The sequence below is a fragment of the Delphinapterus leucas genome, chromosome 7, assembly GCF_059928025.1.
Source record: "Delphinapterus leucas isolate spDelLeu-1000000601 "Yukka" chromosome 7, BTC_Dleu_Yukka2, whole genome shotgun sequence".
Classification (NCBI taxonomy): domain Eukaryota; kingdom Metazoa; phylum Chordata; class Mammalia; order Artiodactyla; family Monodontidae; genus Delphinapterus; species Delphinapterus leucas.
This window is the reverse complement of record NC_143135.1, coordinates 52,684,039-52,704,870: the sequence shown is the minus strand read 5'-3', so window position 1 is coordinate 52,704,870 and position 20,832 is coordinate 52,684,039. Positions and strand designations below refer to the sequence as shown.

Genomic DNA, 20,832 nt, shown 5'->3' with positions numbered 1-20,832 from the left:
CTTCCCTTGGTTCCCTGGGGACCCCAGGCTTCGCCTGAGGATAAATCTGGGGTTGGATGATGTCCTTGTCCACTGGTGGCCCTGAGACCTCCCTGCATCCCCACCACGTCCACACCTTCTTCTGTTCCTCACACCATGTCTGAGCACCTCCTTGTGATCCAAGGGATGTGGGCCCAGGGTGCACAGAGATACCTCAGCCATCCCTGCCCTGAAGGAGTCCGTAGCCCAGTGAACTGTCCCTTAGTGTGCGCCTACTGTGTGCCGCTTGATGTATGTCACCTCATTGAACATCAACCCTCCACAGTAGGGGGTGTTATTCCCATTTTATAGGTGAGGAAACTGAGGCTCAGAGGGATTAAGTACCTCACCCAAGTGGCAGAGCCAGGTCTGTCTCCCTCTTGAGCCTGGGCTCGTTCCACCTCCACAATTCAGAATGTGATTGACAGTCAAGTTGATGGGTACCAAGAGTCTGTGCAGAAGCAGTTAAGAGAGGGAGGTCCTGGGACTTCCCTGGTGGTCCAGTGGTTAAGACTTCTACTTCCCCGCCATACTTCCACTGCAGCGGGAATGGGTTCGATCCCTGGTAGGGGAACTAAGATCCCACATGCCACGTGGCATGGCCAAAAAAAAAAAAGAAAGAAAGAAAAGAAAAAAGAAAAGGAGGTCTTGGGAGCTGGAGGGATGGGAGAGCTTCCTGAAGGAGAAGAAAGCTTGGCCTAGGGTGTGGACTCCAGCAAGAGAGGATAAAGGACTCTCAGGAGGCCGAACTGGGTCTGGGATTAACATGCCTGGGACCCAGAGGGCAAGGGCGGGTTTTGCGAGAGCTGTGCGGGGCTGGTTCCCAAGGGGGCAGCAGACGATCGCCTCCTGCCGGGCACCTGTGTTCAACGCCCCCCTCCACTTCTCCCCGACTTGGTCACCTTGTATACGTTGCTCAATCTCTGACTCACCTCCACTCATCCATATTGAGCCTCTGTGCAAATTAGCAAAGAGTGCCGCGTCCCCAGGGATCTTGACTGTTATCTGCTCGAAAACTGTCGTGACAAATAAGGACATCAGTGGTGACCATGATGTGAGTGGCACTTCTTAGTGTTGGCACTTCTTGCTCAGCCATATGTGGTGGCCCTTCTCTGAGTCTTGGTGTCTTTGTTTGCTCTGAGTTGGGGATAAATACCCAGGCATTGTACAGACTGTGGGAGGCGATGGAGGGCCAGTGGCTCCCCCATCCCTGCCAGCATGGCCGTGGCCTCACAGCCTGCATCTCTGGAGCAGGGCCAGGCTGGCTTGTTGGGGGGGCGGAGCTGGCTCAGGCCCCTCTCCTGTAACACGCCCTGACAAGGACCATTAGTGCCATTTGGAGCCTCTTTGTCAGTGGAGCTGCTCCCCAGGCCACTTCCTCCCCCAGTTCCTGGCCTTCCCTCCCCTTTCTTCCAGCCCCTGCCATTCAGTTTTTTCCTCTGATTGTTCTTAGAGGGACCTGCCCCCTCCATCCCTACTGTGGATGGGGCCTCTTCACCCCTATGTACAGGCTCCCTGTGGCCGTGGGACCTCTGGCTTTCAGCTCCCAGGACTTTCATCCCTGGGTGGCCCCCAGCCCCGGCTCATGCCTGGCTCCAATAATGGGGTCCCTAGTTCTTTGTTGCGGTTCCCAGGGGTAGGGAGGGGCGGCAGCCCCTCATTCTTGCCCTTTCCTCCCTGCCCCACTCTCAGGATCCAGCCAAGGGAGGACCGTGGCCCTTAGTGCACAGGACCCCTGTGTGCTGTGGGCCCCCCTGACACCTGCAGTCTTTCTGGCCACCTGTCAGAATTGCCCCTGAGTCCTGCATCACACATCACCATAGGACATTCCCCACCCCCCGGCACCTGTGGCGGGTTCTCTACCTGCCACTGTCCCTGCAGGTATTTCCCTGGTCCCACGGGACTCCATGCTGCTGGCCTGGGACAGGACCCATCATAGGCAGAGGCTTACCCCTCACCCGGGCCCTTCTCAGAACCTTGTCCTCTGGCCAGAGGCCTTGCACCTGCTGAGGCAGAGTGATCTCTGTGGACAGATGGCCACTCACCGCTGCTGGCTCGGGGTTCACAAAAGACCGAGGGCTCCTCTGTGGAGGTAGGGTGGTAAGCCCCCAGTGAAATCTCTCCTGGGTGGGCATACTCATGCCAGAGTAGGAGAGAGGACCTTTGCTCACCTGCCATCTCACTATCGAATCTTTCCTAAGTTGCCACCTACCCTGGGAATATGAAGACCACCCAGATCTTCAAGGTGCTTACTGTATGGCAGGGGGGACCGACATATAGAAGGACAGTTCTAGAACCGCAGGGTCTGTGCCTTAACCGACATGGCTGCAACAGTTATGGAAGCTCTGAGGAGATGGGATTCACCCTGCTGGGACAGGGCAGGCCTCAGGGAGGAGGAGGATTGCCCTATGGACCAGAGTGGGGTTGCTTTCCAGATGGAGCCATCAAGAGGTTAAACTGGGATTAGAACCGTAGCTCCAAGCTGGCTGTCCGGTGCAGGAAGGATCAAAGAAGCCCGGAAAGCTGCGGGGAGCCCGGCAAGGGGCCCGGGAAGTGGCTGGGTGAGAGATGCTGAGCTGCTCCAAGCCCTCCAGCCCTCCAGCCGCTCAAGGTTGAGGGTGGTCTTGGTTGTCTCCTGCACTGACTTCCCCTCAAGGTCTGTTGTTTGTTCTGATGATCTCAGCAGTTTCCCAGAGAGCAGGATGTTCCAAGCTTGTTGTGCTTCTGAGATAAGGGGACGGATGAAAGCAGGGATGAGCCCAAGGGCCCAGCGGAAGTGCCTGCAGACCTCTCGGGAAGCAGCAGAGGTGGCGTCAGTAGCCCCCCGCCCCCCGCCAGGAGAGAGAGGCCACCCCTGCTGGGGGTTGTAGAACACCGCATTCCTTCAACTCTAGAGGCTGGGGCACTGCTCTTTAATCTTCTTCTAACTTGCTGTGTGACTTGGGCAAGTCACTTCACCTCTCTGGGCCTCAGTGTAGCAGGGGGCAGAGGTGAGAAAGAACACCTACTTTGCAGGCGTGTGTGAGGAGGGAAGGAGGTGAGGAATGTGACCCTCAGACTGCGGATCACCCTCCCAGTGTGAAGGCTTAGGCAGATATGGCCTTTGCTCCTGGAGACTGGTGCACACTGGAAGGGCCTCAGGCTGCAGCACAAGGGGCCCAGCTCTGGCTCCCCACTGTTTTGTGACTTGGGACTCAGTGATGTTGGGTAGGTCACTTCCCTCTCTGAGCCTCAGGTCCCCACCCATGTGAAGAGGGCAGTGATCCCTGCCTGGCAGCGGGGCTACAAAGGGGGAGGGGTGGGACCATGCTGGGTGGAGGTGGCCTGGGGCCATCCCTGCCCCACTTGACCCCTTTCCTCGTTTGGCCCCTCCAGTGGGAGCGCCTCTGGTTTCTGCTTCTCACCTTGACCTTCGGCCTCACGCTCACCTGGCTGTACTTCTGGTGGGAAGTCCACAACGACTACGATGAATTCAACTGGTGAGTGGGTATCAGGGGGCGGGGGCCTGGGGCCTGGTCATCCGGCGGCTGAGACCGGGACGGGGCTTGGGTTTGAGTCTCTCTCCTGGGCTGGTCCTCAGGGCTCTGCCACCACTGGTCACCAAATCTCTGTATAGCCTTGGGGGACACAGTCCTCTGGAGAGAACAGAGGCTTAGCGAAGAGCTGAGACCTCCTCCCTCGCGCTGCTGTCATGAAAATGGAATGTTAAGATGGGGGCAGGGCTCAGCTGGGGGCTGGGACCTCTGACCCCTTTGTAGACAAGGACTCCAAGGCCCAAAGAGACCAAGGCCTCAGCAGACAAGGTGGCCCCAGACCCCAGGCCTCCTAACTCCCTGAGCAGGGCCTTGGGCAGGGCTGGTAGGTGGTTCTAGGAAAGCTCAGGGTCCTTTGTGGACAGCAGCCTCGGGTCCAAGGGCAGAGCTGAGGCTGGTACCCGGGTGCACGAGGGCACCTGTTTCTTCCTCACCCCCACCCCCCCACTGTCTGCCTTTGTTAAACAGTGAAAGGCACAGAGGAGGGGACGTTCCCTCGGTTCTAGTGGGAACTCCCCCATTGACAGGTGTGGAAACTGAGGCCCAAGTTCACACAACCAGTTGGGGGGCAGAGTTGGGGCTTGGCAGCCAGTGCTCCCTGTCCATCCAGTGCTGCCTTTTCCTTTTGGTTAGAAGTTCAGGGACTTCTCTGGTGGTGCAGTGGTTGAGAGTCCGCCTGCCCATGCAGGGGACACGGGTTCGAGCCCTGGTCCAGGAAGATCCCCCATGCCGCGGAGCAACTAAGCCCGTGCGCCACCACTACTGAGCCTGCGCGCCATGACTACTGAGCCCGCGTCCCACAACTACTGAAGCCCGCACGCCTACAGCCCGTGCTCCGCAACAAGAGAAGCCACCACAGTGAGAAGCCCGCGCACCACAATGAAGCATAGCCCCCGCTTGCTACAACTAGAGAAAGCCCACCTGCAGCAACGAAGAACCAACGCAGCCAAAAATAAATAAATTCAAAATAAATAAATCAAAAAGAAAGAAGTTCAGCTCAGTGTGACCATGGGCACATAAGTGTGAGTCCTCAGTAACTGACCTCATCAGGTCTTCCTGAGGATGAAATAAGATGATGGACCTGAGAGGGCTCCAAGCTCACCTAAACCTGAGGGCTGCTTCCTGGGAGGCCGAATCTCCAGCTGGTGGCCATTATGTTAGAATTTAGGATTTCTGGACTCTGGGCTTCTGAAGGGCTGTGGTTCTAGGATTTTGTGATGATCCTAAGATTCGGTTCACGGAGCCTGAGCATCCACTCCCCTCTGCATGGCAGTGCTGTGCTTCTGTTATTAATGAGCTCAATAAAGGACCGGCTGCCGTCCCGCCGCAGCCCAGCAAGATGAGCCGGAGCCCCAGCCGAGTCCCAGAGGTGGCCCCTGGCCTTTATTAAATGCCATAAATCAATTATTCATCCTTCAGGTATCCAAAGCACAGGCACTGCTGTGGGCAATTGGGAACAGTCTCTGCTGGCCCTCGACTGTAGACCCTGGACACTTCTGCTGAACTGCAGGTCTGCTGCCCAGGTGATGGTCTACCCCCAACATGTACAGAAGGAGAAGCTAAGGCCCAGAGAGGGGTAGGACTCACCCAGGGCCACACAACCATTTGGTGCCAAATACACATACTGGGGACAGTCGAGGAGACTGAGGCTCAGAGAGGTTAAATAGCCTTTCCAAAGTCACACAGCAAGATGCAGTCAGATCTGGGACAGGGACTTGAGCCTTCCTGACTGTATCATGCTGTCCACGGAGCTACCCCACTCTGCAGAGAGTGGGCTCCCTGTCACTGGGCAGCTCAAGCAGAAGACGGATGCCTGCCCTGTCGAAGAGGCTGCAGAGGGAAGGGCTGCCTGGGGCTTAGGGATGGCCTGAGGACCTGCAGCTCCCCCACCCTGTCACCTCAGTTTCTTGGAGTCGGTGCTGAGATTCAGGAGCCCCTGGCCTGGTCCTCAGGGTCTAGAGAGTCTCCGGGGATAGCTCATGAAGCAAGAGAAGGTGAGTGAGACCGAGGTGGTCAGGGTTAGACAGGGAAAGCCAGGAAGGGACCATCTGGGCTGTTGCCTTCCAGTGGGGGCTCCCTGCCAAAAGTGGAGCCAGAACACTTTGCAGGAGTAGTCGCCAGGGCCGGGGCATGCCCTTCTTTGGGCCTCAGTTTCCCCAACAGATTTTCCACTGGGATCTGAGGGTGAGGGCCAGGGGAGGGCAGATGCCCCATAGTGTCCTCCTGGTGTCCCCTCCCAGCCCCCTGCCCAGGCCCAAGATGGCAGCAGGCCTGAAGCTGCCTGGCGCCGGCTCAGTTTCTCTGACGACGTGTGCAAGTTGCTGCCTTCTCTGAGCCTCAGTTTCCCCAATTGTACAGGGAGGATATGGGTGGTTCAGTCTCCTGGAGAGCAGCTAAGCAGCATCTATCAGGAACCTTAAAAAGTTCATTCCCTTTGGCCCTGTAATCCTATTTGTAGGAGTCTATCCTGAGGAAATAATTGATAATACAGAAAGGTATGTGCAAAAAAAAAATTGTGTTAATTTATGATAGTGAATAATTGGAAACTATTAATTGTCGTTAGTAGGAAGTTGGCTTCATATGGTACATTAATTCAATAGAAGGCCACGTGACTATTAAAAAACTCACATTTCCTCAGGATTTTAGTGACTTCAGTAAATGCTTGTGTTAATTAGAAGCAGAGAACTGAGTACTTACCATGTTCCTCACCTCACTTCATCCTCAGGAAACACTATGAAGGGCACTTTGTTATCCCCATCCTGTAGGTAAGGAAACTAAGGCTCAGGGAAGTCAGGTATTACATTTTATCAATCCTAAGACCTCATCTTTTCACATGTTAACATTGAAATTGAGATGAATGTCACAATCAATGGCATCTTAGATTCAGGGGAGCCTGTCACCTCCACAGAGTCCTGCAAGCCAGGGGATTTGAATCTGCGTGTGCCTCCCTCCAACGCCTGGACTCTGACTGCTGTGCTGTACGCAGCGGGGTCCCGGCTTTGCTGTTTACACAAATATATAAGCGGGGTTGGTGGCGCAGTGGTGAAGAATCTGCCTGCCAATGCAGGGCACACGCATTCGAGCCCTGGTCCGGGAAGATCCCACATGCCGCGGAGCAACTAAGCCCGTGCGCCACAACTACTGAGCCTGCGCTCTAGAGCACGCGAGCCACAACTACTGAGCCTGCGTGCCACAGCTACTGAAGCCCGTGTGCCTAGATCCTGTGCTCCGCAACAAGAGAAGCCACCGCAATGAGAAGCTGCACACCACAATGAAGAGTAGCCCCTGCTCGCCGCAACTAGAGAAAGCCTGCGTGCAGCAACGAAGACCTAATGCAGCCATAAATAAATAAATGAATAAACAAACAATAAATTTATAAAATACCAGCCTTCTTAAAAAAAAAAAAAAATATATATATATATATATATATATATATATATATAAGCAGAGGGGGGAACCCACTGGAAGGAGTCAGCAAAGTTTTGGTGATGGTTACTTCTGTGCAGTAGAATTAAGGGGAATTGTCTTCTTGTTTATGCTTCTTGGCATGCCCAGGTGTCCCCCATGAGCCATCCAGAGGCTGACCTATGACCAGGGAGACAATGACCTTCTCACTGAGTGGGCAGGGCCGGGTCACTGAGCGGGCCACGTGAGAGCTGAGAGCTGGCCGGCCCGAGGGAGCGTCCTGGCTCCCTGGTGGAGGTGTGACCCTTGCCCCTTCTCCTCCTGGCAGGTACCTCTACAACCGCACGGGCTACTGGAGCGACTGGTCCGTGCCCATCCTCATGACCACAGCAGCCGCCTTCACTTACGTCGCAGGCCTCCAGGTACGTGGGGCTGTCTCAGAGGGCAGGTGGCCCTGTGCCCAGGGGAAGGGAGACCTGGCCTGTGCTGGGCTGACGGAGGGGCCCGCCCTGGTCTGAGGAGGGCAGCTGGCTTTTCTCCTGGCTGCTGGGGCTTGGTTCCTTCAAGGAGGGAGGTCCTCTTGCTTTGCCCCATCCTGGCATGTTCTCCCCCACCCCCGTGGAGCATCCCGCTGTTAGGCCCCACTGCAGACTTCCTCTTCCAGGAACTTCTGCTGTGGTTGCTGCTCCCAATACGCTACTCCCTCAGACTCAGGTTAGTCCCCAGGCTGGACTGGGGCATCCTGGGGGACAAGGCTGAAGTCTGCTTCAGAATCCTGGAGCCTGGAACTCCCAAAACACTAATTAGGCAGTCCAAGTGAAGCAGGGCCCAGTGACCTCTTGAGGGAAAAATCCTAGAGGAGAAGGAGCCTGGAGGCCTGGAATAATCTGGGAGGAGGCCAGGCTTGGGCTGGGCTGGGCAGGGCTGGGCATTCCCATCGCCTTCAGGGAGGTTTGCTGACTGGCTGAGCCGGGCCCAGAGAGCAGTGGGGAGCAGGGTGTCTGGGGAACTGGCAGAAACCTCCAGGTCACACCTGGTGCCTGACTCTAGCCCTGTGGGCCCCCGTTCAGGTCCTGGCACTGTGTCACATTGCCGTGGGGCAGCAGATGAACCTCCACTGGCTGCACAAGGTAAGGGCTGCCTCCGTGGGGGCCTAGGGAGGAGCGGGGAGGCCGGAGGCCGCAGCAGCAGAGGAAGAACCCGGACACATCTTCCCTCTCCTGCATCGTGATTATAATTGTTCTAGTAGCTAACACTGAGAACTCACTGTGTGCCCAGCACTGTTCTCGCGGTCTAGACTGTATTAACTCATTTAACCCTCACAGCAGCCCTGCGACGTTAGGTACTGTTATGATCCCATTTTGCAGTTGGGAAAACTGAGGTACAAAGAGGTTAAGTAACTCACCCAAGGTCTCCCACTTAATAGGTGGAGGGTCCAGGATCTTAGCTCTGCAGCCGTGCGCTCAACCAGCACAGGTCACAGCTCTGGCCCTCTGGCTGGCTCTGCCTTCGGTCTCACCCTCTCCTCTTCAGTGAGCTCACTTTAAAACTCTGATCCAGTGATATTTCTCCCAATTTAAAGCCCTTCCCACCATTTCCATTGCTCCCCGGGTGATCCAAACTCCCCCACCTGGCATTAAGGCTCTGCGTGACTTGGCCCCAGCTGAGGTCTCCCAGCTGCTCTCATGCGACTGTCACCCTCAGCTTCTGCCACATGAGACATCTCAGGCCCTCCCGGCATGTCTGCCTCTTCTCTGCTTTACCCCTTCACTCCTCCCTTTCTGTCTCTTTTGGACCCTTCCTTGGTTCCCCTCCCCACCTACACAAGACTTCTCAGGCTCCCCCAGCACCCTCAGGCTCCCCTGCCACAGTCCTGACATCTTATTGTCCATTTCCATCTGGCTTCCTGACCCCAGCCGTGCCTGGTCTGGGAGCTCCGTGCAGGCCAGAACTGACTTTCCATCTCCATGTCCCTGGTGCGCCATGCAGGACTGGGCCCAAAGCAAAGAGGCTTCATACGTTGCAGAGTCTTGGCTCTCTTGCTTACTGTTGGTGGCACGCATGGTGCTGAATACATGTGGCTGATGCCTGCTCTTTCTGAGGGCCTAGCGGGTGCAGGGGTGGCACAGAACTGACCAAGAGAGAGCCTCTCCCTCCCAGGAACACCTGGGCCTTGGAGGAAAGGACGGGCCACCTCTTTTCCTAGAGCCTGACTCAGAGTGAGCATGCCATTTAGGAAGGGGCAGAAATGTCCAGAAATAACCACGAGCCCATGAGATGGGTCCAGAGTGACTCTGAGGGGAGGTGCTCACTTCCAGCTAGAAAGATACGAAGCAGGAACCGGAAGAAGGATGTGGTGAGCTCCAGTTGGGCTTCATGGAGCGGGAGGTGCCTGTGGGCCTCCAGGGGGGCCTCTGAGATCTGGAACTGAGGAGTTAGATCCGGGGAACTGAAATCTTGGAGGGATGAAGAGCAGTGAGCCACGGGACTTCCCTGGTAGCGCAGTGGGTAAGAATCCGCCTGCCAGTGCAGGATACACAGGTTTGATCCCTGGTCCAGGAAGATCCCACATGCCACGGAGCAACTAAGCCCGTGCACCACAACCACTGAGCCTGCGCTCTAGAGCCCGCGAGCCACAACTACTGAGCCCACGAGCCACAACTACTGAAGCCCACGTGCCTAGAGCCCACGCACCGCAACGAAGAGTAGCCCCCACTCGCCAGAGAAAGCCTGCACACAGCAACAAAGACCCAACGCAGCCAAAAAAAAAGCAGTGAGCTGCCTCTGGTCCCCTCCCACCTTCCTCCTGCTTGTCACTCTTTCCTAAGATCTCCTCTGGGCTTCTGAAGTCCCCTCTGTGAGGGACTTTCTTCTCCCAGCTACAAAGCTGACACTTTGAAAGAACTGCACCGGCTGGCACCCCAGGTCGGGCTGGCGCACACCGCAGCCACCTCCTCCAGGGCACGCCTGGCTCTCGGCAGGCCAGGGCGCACCTGCTTGATCCCAGTGGAGAGGCGTCCGGAGGCCCGAGCTAGCCAGGGCAGCAGATCAGTGCACGGAGTCTTCTCCTGGGGGAAGGGGGCTCAGGTCGCTTCATCTGCACTGGTGCCAGCTCCCAGGGTGCCAGTCCTGTCTCCCTCTCCCCTCTGATCCCTCCCAAGAGATGTCAGCACGAGGAACGTCCTTCCTGCCGGAGATGATCCATAGCTGGACCCACTGCACCTGGAGGGAAGGAGTTCCCTGGGGCTCAGTATTCAAACAGGGGCTGGAACTTCTACCCTTCTGTTTCCAAGATTCTATCATTTGATTCTAAGATTTTTTTTTTTTTTTTTTTTTTTTTGCGGTACGCGGGCCTCTCACTGTTGTGGCCTCTCCCTCCGCGGAGCACAGGCTCCGGACGCGCAGGCTCAGCGGCCATGGCTCACGGGCCCAGCCACTCCGCCGCATGTGGGATCTTCCCAGACCAGGGCACGAACCCGCGTCCCCTGCATCGGCAGGCGGACTCCCAACCACTGTGCCACCAGGGAAGCCCGATTCTAAGATTTTAAGAAATTCTTATTCTTTTTGGTTTTGTTTTAACTGACTTTTGACCATTAATACATTGACATGGTTCAAAATTACAAAGGTACAAAGAAGTACAAAATGTAAATCTCCCTATTATCTTTCCAGAAATATTTTAAGTACATACAAATGTATGTGTATGTGTGTGTGTATATATATATATATATGCACACATTTCCTTTTTCTTTAAACACAAGTAGTAGCCTATTATACCCTCTATTTTGCACCTTAAGAAAAAAAATTTGGGGTAGTATTTTTTTTTATTGAAGTATAGTTGAGGTACAATATTATAGAAGTTACAGGTATACAATATAGTGATTCACAATTTTTAAAAATTTATTTATTTTATTTTTATATTTATTTTTGGCTGCATTGAGTCTTCGTTGCTGTGTGCAGGCTTTCTCTAGTTGCCGGGAGCGGGGGCTACTCTTCGTTGCGGTGCACGGGCTTCTCACACAGTGTCTTCTCTTGTTGCGGAGCACGGGCTGTAGAGCGCAGGCTCAGTAGTTGTGGCGCATGCATGGGCTTAGTTGCCCCGCGGCATGTGGAATCTTCCCGGACCAGGGCTCGAACGCGTGTCCCCTGCATTGGCAGGCAGATTCTTCACCACTGCGCCACCAGGGAAGCCCCTGATTCACGATTTTTGAAGGTTATGCTCCATTTATAGTTACTATAAAATATTGGCTACATTCCCTGTGTTGTACAATGTATCATCATAGCTTATTTTATACATAACAGTTTTATGCATAACAGTTAATCCCCTACCCCCATCATGCCCCTCCCCGCTCTCTCTCCCCACAGAAAATTCTTGGAGCTCCCTCCCCTTCAGTACAATAGGAGCATTCCCATCGGTGTCCATCCCTTGCTCCTGTCCCACCATCTAATCCCTAGCTCCCGAGGTATCTAGCCAGTCCCCTGTTGCTGGGCCTGATCAACATCCCATTTAACTTTCAGTTCCCTGGTAGCACAGTGTGGCACGGACCTGTGTGGGGAATCGCTGGATAACGAGTGTGTACTTTTGTAATTCGGATAGTTCCTGCCAAACTGCCTCCTTGCCAGGTGCCACCAATTCATGCTCCCTCAGTAATGTATGATTGTGCCTATAAAATCACCCTTGCACATAAAGTGTTCAGGGATTTCCTGACTTTGCCAGTCCCAATGGGTGAAAATGGTACCTCAGTGTAGTGTTTTCTTTTTTTTTTTATAAATTTATTTTATGTATTTTTTATTTTTGGCTGCATTGGGTCTTTGTTGCTGCGCACGGGCTTTCTCGAGCTGCAGCAAGTGGGGGCCACTCTTCGTTGCGGTGCGCGGGTCCCTCACTGCTGTGCCTTCTCTTGTTGCGGAGCACAGGCTCTAGGCGCGCGGGCTTCAGTAGTTGTGGCTTGCAGACTCTAGAGCGCAGGCTCAGTAGTTGTGGCTCGCCGGCTCCAGAGCGCAGGCTCAGTAGTTGTGGCCCACGGGCTTAGTTGCTCCGTGGTATGTGGGATCTTCCCGGACCAGGCATCGAACCCGTGTCCCCTGCACCGGCAGGCGGATTCCTAACCATTGCGCCACCAGGGAAGTCCCAAACATTCATTCATCCATTCATCTGGCTGCGCCGGGTCTTAGTTGCAGCATGCGGGATCTAGTCCCCTGACCAGGGATCAAATCTGGGCCCCCTGCATTGGGAGCGCAGAGTCTTAACCACTGGACCACCAGGGAAGTCCCTCCATACTGTGTAGTTTTTTTTTTGTTTTTTTTTTTTTGCGGTACGCGGGCCTCTCACTGCTGTGGCCGCTCCCGTTGCGGAGCACAGGCTCCGGATGCGCAGGCTCAGCGGCCACGGCTCACGGGCCCAGCCACTCCGCGGCACGTGGGATCCTCCTCGACCCAGGCATGAACCCACATCCCCTGCATCGGCAGGCGGAGTCTCAACCACTGCGCCACCAGGGAAGCCCATACTGTGTAGTTTTAATTTGCATTTCCCTTATGATGAGTTAGGTTCAGCATCTTTCATCTGCTTAAGTCATTGACATTTCCTTTTCTATAAACTGTCTCCTCATATCATTTGGCCTTTTTGCTGTGAGGTTTGCTTTTTGCTTATTAACTTGCAGGAGCTCTTTATAGATTTGGAAAATGAGGCCTTTGGCTGATGAACTGCAAATCATCCTTCCTAGTTGTCATTCATCTTTTGACTTTGCTTGTTGTATTTTTGCCACAGGAATTTTTTTATCCTTAAGGATTTTTTATGCTTAGGGATTCTGTCATCTCTTATGGCTCCTGGGTTTCGTGTCAGAAAAGTCTTTCCCACTCCAAGATTATAAAAAATTTCTCTGTGGTATCATTTGGTAATTATGTTTCTACTTTTTTTTAACATTTAACTTTGTGGTCCTTTTGAAAGTTATTTTAGGGTACAATGTGATCTTACTTTGTGCTTTTTAGGTGGCTTCTCAGTCCCAGCTCTCTGTTGAGTAACCCATCCTTTCCACTCTAATTTGAGATGCCACTTTTATCATATACTAAATATTTTTATGTATTTAAATCTGTTTCTAAGCTTTTTATTTACTTTCATTTATCTCTCTGGTCCTATACCAGTACCATACTTAATGCTATATAGTTTTTTGGTTTTTGTTTTTGGTTTTTTTTGCGGTACGCGGGCCTCTCACTGTTGTGGCCTCTCCCGTTGCGGAGCACAGGCTCCGGACACACAGGCTCAGCGGCCATGGCTCGCGGGCCCAGCTGCTCCGTGGCATGTGGGATCCTCCCGGACCGGGGCACGAACCCGTGTCCCCTGCATCGGCAGGCGGACTCTCAACCACTGCGCCACCAGGGAAGCCCCAATGCTATATAGTTTCATGCTATGTTTTCATCACAATCTTTATTCTGAGAGTCTCCAGTTCCCCCCGAATCCTGAGGAGGGGAGGGCTGGAGGACAGAGGGCCTCTGGGCAGTGCGGGGAGGGAGCTGTTTGCGGCAGGCTGGGTACTGTGAGTGGATCTGGATGTCCACTTGGGGCCCTTCCCCCTCCTCCCCGGTCCTCCCAAAGCTCCTATTTCCCAGAAATCCCTCCCAGGTGAGCCTCCAGGAAAAGTCCAGGGGTCCAGGACGTGAAGAAGAAGGTGGAAGGGTACTTGGGGGCTTTGAAGTAAATAGGAGGTGGTCTCCCTGAGATACCCCCCCTCCTACCCCACCTACCACCCCAGCATCAGTTCAGGTGCCACCGCTGTGAGGGGCTTTGATCACAGCTCCCACCTCCCTAGGCCGTCCCCATCAGCACCCCCAGTGAATCCAGACTTCCTTCCAAACAACCAGCCCAGGCTCCACAGTTCTTCCTGGTGTCTAGCCTCTATCCCTCTAGTTGCGGTTTAGGAAGGCACATTCATCCTGCGTGTCAGGTACGGTGCCACAACCATCATTTATTGGGTTACATGTAAGGGGCTTTCCACACTGTATTTCATTTACTGCTTGAAATAATCCTGTTTATTTGATATCATGTCCACTTTTAAAAGTTATTCCACTAACATTTAGTAAGCACTCATTATTTTGGTGCCAGCCATGGTGCTGAGCATTTCTCTTGCATTTTCTCATTTATCTTTCCAAATCCCTTTCAGGTAGGCACTCAGTCTCCCAATTTCACAGCTCAGGAAACATGCTTTGAGAAGTTAACCACCCCCATTAGGCACAGTCACCGAGGGATGTGACATAAGTGGGTCCCTGAACCCTGGGCCAATCTGCCACTTAGACCACAGAACCCAGATTCCAGCTACCCCCGCCAACCTGTTGGCAGAGCTGGTTTCCAACTCCTCCGGGTCCCAGCACCCGGGCAAGGCTCACTGAATGAACGGACGTAGCTCCTGTATCCTCCACCCCTCCCGCTGTCGTCACAAACCGCAGTGCCTCCAGCACAGAAAACCAGAGACCGCTTTCTCAGAGGCTTCCCCTGGGCCTTCTGGGTGGGATGTATCCTTTCCAGTCAGACTTGAGGAAGGGTGGTAGAGTTGTTGGGAGTCAGCGCTGTTATCGTGGCTTAAGGACACGGCGTGTGTGTGGGGAAATCCCACAGAACTTGACCACTGCAGTAATGCTGTGGAGCATAAGGTTGCCACTACAGCCACTGCAGAATTCAGAGAGGATAAAATTTTTCATTGCATTAGGATCCTTGGAAATCAGTTTTATTACAAGTATTTCCACTAGCAGTTAAATACTGTAATAAAATGCTCAGAGGTGACCCTTCAAAGATGCTTGCTATGGCCTGGAGGGCAGCAGGGGGCAGGGAGCCTGCGTGTTGGGGTGGGGGGGGGTTGGGAGGATGCTCAGGGATGGTTAGGACACTTGTGGGCTCCCTCCACTGCAGTGTGACATCCCAGAAAGAGCACAACCTCCGAGACGGGCAGAATGGGGTTTGCTCCTGAATCTGCCCCCCTTCAAAGCTACGTGACCAAGCAAACCCTTAGGCTCTCTGAGCCCCATTTTCCTATGTGTAAAATGAAGATGGTAACATCTCAGCTGGGATTTTACGAGGATAAACGTGAGCAAGCGGAGTGCCTCCCGCAGAGCCAGGCACACTCGGGCCCTCCATGCACCTTCATGTCTTTCATTCCCGTGTCCTCTGGACCGGCATGTCACAGTCCGTAAGAGCTCCTATCCATCTCAGCCTTATTACTGCTTCTTATTGAAACATTTGTTTCCAGGCTGATGGGCTGGAACGACAAGCCTCCAAAGGCAAACTTAATCCCAGACGGGGATGAATCTTCCCTGCGTGGCAGGAAACGAAGATGGATCAGCCTCTGTCTCTGCCCTGACGAGCTAGAAACTCAATTTAGAGCTTGTTTGGTCGTTAGAGGGCTCTCACAATGCTGCTGCCTCCAGGAGAGACACTGTCAGAAGAAAAAGAAGGCGAGAGCCCTGCTGGCAAAGAGAGCAGCTGGGAGCAGGCAGTAGGAAGTCAGGAGGGCCGGATGTGGCGGTCTTGGCAGGCGCCTATGGAGAGAGGGGCTGCGGAAGGCTTCGGGGTAGAGGTGTGAGCTGAGTTTTACGAGGCAGGCCTGGCGGCGTGGAGAGGTTGGGCAGAGTGAGATCCAGGGCCCAAGGCAGGGACCCTGGGGGGCTGAGTAACCAGAAACCAGGCATTACTTAGTTTGGGGGAGCGTCTTATGTTACATGACACACTTCAGATCCCATCTGTCCCCAGAGCTTTCCGTCCCATGAAGGTTCCATCTGGTGTTCCGTCAGAGCTGTACTCCTCACTTCCTCTGGGAGGAATTAGAGGCTGGAAGCCAGGAGGCTGAGGCTGAGAGCAGGCCTTGGCAACGGGGCGTGTGGGGCAGACCCCTGCCTCACCTCTGCTCGCTGTAGCCTGAAGGCCAGGCTGGGTGTCAGCCTCCTGCGGGGGGCCTGGCTCCTCAGCCTGCTGCCCTGCAACCTGGGCAGGTCCCCCTGTGCCCCATCTCCTGGGGAGCCTTGGTCTCCTCACCTGTCACGCTGGATGAAAGGTGGCTGGCTGGGCAAGGCCTGGGACGGGACCTGCTGGGCTCAGGGAGGCCCCCCATTTGCCGAGTGTATTCCCTCCTCACACCCTGAGCCCTGGGGCCATGCCCCACCTTAGCCCAGCTCCAGCCCACCTGTCTTCTCTCCGCCCTCCCTTCTATTTCTCCCACGGTCCCTTCTTCACTGGGTCCACCTGCCTTCTCCTGCCTCTGCTCCTCTCACTGTCCTCTGCACGGCTGCCTCTGGCTTTCTTCCAGTGCCTGCCTCTGCCCTGCTTTGTCCGTCTCTCTTGTACTCTCTACTCTCCCCTTTCCGCCTCTCAGCCTCTCGCTCCGTCTCTCTACCTTTGCTCTCCCTCTCAGACACACCGGGGACCCTTGGGCCGATGGGGCTTTGACACTGCCCTGACCCTCTGGTGGCTCTTCCCCTTCCAGATGGGGCTGGTGGCCATCCTGGTGGCTACGGTGGTGGCCATGTCAGCTGTGGCCCAGCTGTGGGAGGACGAGTGGGAGGTGCTGCTTATCTCCCTGCAGGTGAGTGGGGGTGGGGACGGGGTGGCTGCTTCCCCAGGACCCTCAAAACAAGACAGTGCCTTTATGGTCACTCCCGTTTCTCTAGATCAAGGTCCAGAGGAAGTAGGGAGGGGTCCACATCACATAGCAACTCAGAGGCGGGGAGGGTGCTACAATCCGGGGTACCTGGACTCCCAGTTTCCTCCACTGAAAAATGGAGACACTTTCCTGCCCCGTGGATAGAGACAGGCCGTAAGGACGTTGGTAACCAGAGGGTCTGGGCACAGCTGGGAGCCAGCAGTCTCTCTTGTCCCTTCCTGCACACAAGGGCACAGCGCCATTCCTGCACATGGGGGCCCTGGTCGCCATCACTGCGCTCTCCTGGATTGTGGCAGGACAGTTTGCCCGCGCAGAGCGATCCTGTAAGTATGACTGGGCAGGACCTACCCTCCGTGTGCCCCAAGTACCAAGGCCAGCTTGTCCTGCCCCCGCCTGGACGTTACCTAGGTAGCCTGGGGATATGGCGCGGCCCTTGCTCTCAGTGTGGGGAGTCCCGGTTCACAGTCCCGGCCTGCAGGTTCCACAGAGGTTGCAGCCTCGGCCTTGTGTGTTTCTTCCTCTGTGTCTCTACATGTGTGTGTGACTTAGAGGCCAGGTTCACCTTCCTAGCAAGAATGGGGGATCCTCTTGGTGCAGGGTCCCCTCAAAGCATCTGGGTCCTGACAAGTAGAGGGAGGAGGGATCCAGCACACCCTGCCAAGCTGCCCGGGACTCATGGTTGGGCCCATGTCTGCAGCCTCCCAGATGGCCATTCTTGGTACCTTCTTCACCGTGGTGTTTGCCCTCTACCTGGCCCCTCTCACCATCTCCTCTCCCTGCATCATGGAGAAAAAGGACCTGGGCCCCAAACCTGCCCTCATCGGCCACCGCGGGGCCCCCATGGTGAGTGCCACTTGTGGGCCCTAAAGACTGGGGTGAGGGGTGGGTGGAGCTGCCATTGCAGAGGGGAGACAGGCAAAAAACCTAACTCCTTGTAAGGAGGAGCTTGCAGGGAAATGTATATAATACACGTAATGTAATAATAGCCACAAGTTTTAGCCCTTTTTGGTGGTGGTGGTGTTGGAGGGTGGGCGTGGGAGGGGTTTAATGGAAAGGGTTGGTGAAAAGGCTGGAGAGTTTCAATGGCATCAAGTCCTGAAGAGCCCGAAGGCATCTGGTTTGAAAGATTTCACTTTCATCCTGAGGGCCCTGGAGAGATGCAGGAGGGTTTTAGGCCAGGCCCAGATACTGCCAGGTTGTAGGTTAGGAAGGCCCAGGAGAGAGAGATGCTGGGTGTGGGGAGGAGAGCAGGGCCCAGGGGCTGGGACAAAGCAGCAGAAAAACCCTCCAGGCTGTGCAGGCAAGAGAGCTGGGTGCAGCTCCAAGCCCACTGCTAAAGGAAAACATTTGCACCGGGTGGGACGGAGAGTGGAAGGAGTCAGAGTCAGCACCTGCTCCTTCTCTGCCACCCCTGTGACCCCGGAGTAGGCCCTCCCCTCGAGGGAGTATGCACCAGAGCCAGGCTTCCAGGCCCCGTGGCAGCTGTGGGAGTCAGGGCCTATTCTATCTCCTCTGTGCCTAGTTTGCTCATCTTGTCCCCTGGGATGATGGGAGTGTCTGCACCGTATGGCCACAGGAAGCAAGAGTTAGCATGTGTGATGTGCCCAGATATGAGTCTGGCTCACAGAAAGTAAGAGTTATGCTTTCCTGTTACCTCGGGCAAGCCCTCCTGCTTCTCTAGACTGGGTTTCCTGACCTACAAAAGCCTTGAACGTTGGTTCTCAACAGATACAGTACCACTCATCACCACCAGGGGGCACTTGAGGGCTCTATGAGAGCTTTTTCTTGGTTGTGGCAGTAGTTGGGAGTTCCATGGTATCGTTGAATTTCAGGGTAGTCTAGGGGGCCTCACGAAGTAAGCATTTAAAGGAGGCGTCACGTCGGACAGGGCTGCAAATCACCATTATTGTGCACATTTCCTAGATAAGGCTCAGAGACCTGCGCCCCTGAGCTGGACCCTGGTGCCCTCCCATCACACCCCATGCTGCTCCTGGCACCTCCTGGAGGCAACCAGCTAGAAAGGCCATGGTTTTGGAGTCAGAGGATCTGGATTTGGGGTCCAGTTTTGCCACATGCTGCCCGTGTGTTTGGCGGGTTGCTGGTTCCCTCCAGGCCTCCCTGCTGCTGGCTTTTGTAAGGATAAATTAGGAGGACAGCCTTCCAGGAGGCAGGGCCCCATATTATAGCTGCTTTTCTTTCCATGACCCGTATTACCCACCCCACCTGCTCTGGAGGCCACAGGACAAGAGGGTGGGGTGTGCTGAGGCAGGAAGTGGGGGCAAAGGGAAGGAGTGGGGTGGCCCCATGTGGATTGTTGTTTAGCAGAAAGATTTCAAACATTCACAGAAGGGGAATGAATAGTATAATGAATCCAACACCACCTTCACCATTTATCAACATTTTGCCATTCTTGTTTCATCTATCGTCCTGCTTTGTCTTTTTTGAAAGCAAATCCCAGGTATTGTATCATTTTATCCATGCTTACTTCAGGATGTATCTCTAATGCATAAAGACCTTAAAAACAGAACTACGCCACACTGCCACTATTACACCTAACCAAATTACTAATCATTCCTTAGTACTATCTAATACTGAATCAGTGTTCAGCTTTACTTTGTCTCAAAAATATCTTTATAATTGTGAAAAATCAGAATCCAAACAGAGTCCGTGTGGTACAGCTGGCTGGGATGTCTTCTAAGTATCTTTTAGTCTATAATAATCTCCCTCCCTTTTTTTCCCCATATGCTGTTTATTTGTTGAAGAAACTGAGTCATTTGTCCTGTAGAATTTCTCCCATTGTGCATCTGGCTGAATGCATCCTGGTGGTGGCCCTTGAGGGGCTGGTGTGGGTGTCGGACACAAGTCCTCCCTGTGTCACTGTGAATGCCTGAGTACCAGTGTCTACACCTGTATGTCTGCCTGTGGGAGGTTTTGACTCTGGGTCCACACATCTGTGTGTGGTAAGCCCAGGTGCTCATCCCTGTCTTGGAGATGGTATCTGTGTGCCCTGGACGGGGATGTCCTTCCTATGTGGGTGGCCTGCGTGCATACTTTAATATTTGGTCAGACTGACTCCAAAGTTGGGCCTCTTAACCACAGTGGTCCACCACCATGAGTCTGTGATGACCACACCCACACATGCACACTTCTGACAATACAGCCCTATCTGCCTTTAGGCCTGAGGCAGTAGCAACCCTCTTTCTTAAGGAGGCCAGCACCTAACGCAGGGAGATCTGAGTTTAGAAAGCCTCCAGAAAAGAGATTTTGCCCCTCCCAAACACTTCCTCCTTCCCCCAAGGGTCTTCATGGCCCCTGCTACGCTCTTTGTGTCTACCCCCAGTCTACCTTCTGCCACGTGGGAGGGGGGTGTTGGTACCTCTCTGGTGGTCACTTGTGGGATGCCTGGCCACAGGGCATTTAGAGGTGACTGAGCAGGAACCCCACCGAGTCCACACCTGGACGCCTCTGTGGGGTCTCACCCAGCCCACTTGACCGGGAGACAAGGCAGCATATCCCCCAAGGCCGCTCTGCCCTGCAGAAAGGGGAAGAAAGGAACTCCCATTTCAGAGACTGCTGACGTCTGTTACCTCAGCTATGAGCTTGGTAATATTAGTCCATTTCATAGCTAAAGAAACCGAGGTCCAGAGGGTGAGGTGTGATGGGCCCAGGTTGGTGACTGGGAAGGGGAATTGCTCCTTCTCAGCTTCAAAGCCCTTGCCATGCCAGGCCGCTTTCCAGACGAGGGGAGTGTGTTACATGCTGGGGAACAGCATAGCCGGAGGAAGAGAAGATGGGAATGAGCATGTCTTGGTGAGAATGGGATGAGCCATGGGAGCCCTTTCCACCCATCCCTCACTGCCAGAAGTCTTCCCTGTCTTGTATCCCGCACTGCACATGGTCCTAGCCCAATCCTTGGTATGGTGCTGACCCCTAGTGGCAGCAAAGGGTATGACAGGTTCACCAGACCAAAACAACTAGGGAGACTCGGAACCCCAACTCCCCCAACTGGAAGGACACTCAGAGAACAGTGTACATATACCGCCAAAGACCAGATGGGGAAACTGAGGCCCATAGGATAAAGAGATGCACCAAAGGTCACAAACCTAGTTAATGGCAGAGTCAGGCCTAGAACTAGGATTTTCTGATGTATATGCTATAGGGTAACAGTTGTCATTTGTTAAGCACTTACTCTATATCAGGCAACGTGCTAGGAGCTTTTAATCCTTATAACAGTC

The 20,832-nt window shown here is 54.2% G+C and overlaps 1 protein-coding gene across 2 annotated transcripts in view; it reads left to right on the top strand.

The window, feature by feature from the left end:
* GDPD5 (glycerophosphodiester phosphodiesterase domain containing 5) overlaps nt 1-20,832 on the top strand; it is a 92,399-nt gene that overhangs the window by 57,047 nt on the left and 14,520 nt on the right. For both annotated transcript variants that reach the window (XM_022593846.2, XM_089915320.1), the window contains 6 exons: nt 3,394-3,497; nt 7,285-7,378; nt 8,027-8,086; nt 16,421-16,519; nt 16,827-16,920; nt 17,295-17,440. In XM_022593846.2, the coding sequence (XP_022449554.1) occupies nt 3,394-3,497; nt 7,285-7,378; nt 8,027-8,086; nt 16,421-16,519; nt 16,827-16,920; nt 17,295-17,440 (597 nt within the window). The remainder of the gene's footprint in view (nt 1-3,393; nt 3,498-7,284; nt 7,379-8,026; nt 8,087-16,420; nt 16,520-16,826; nt 16,921-17,294; nt 17,441-20,832) is intronic.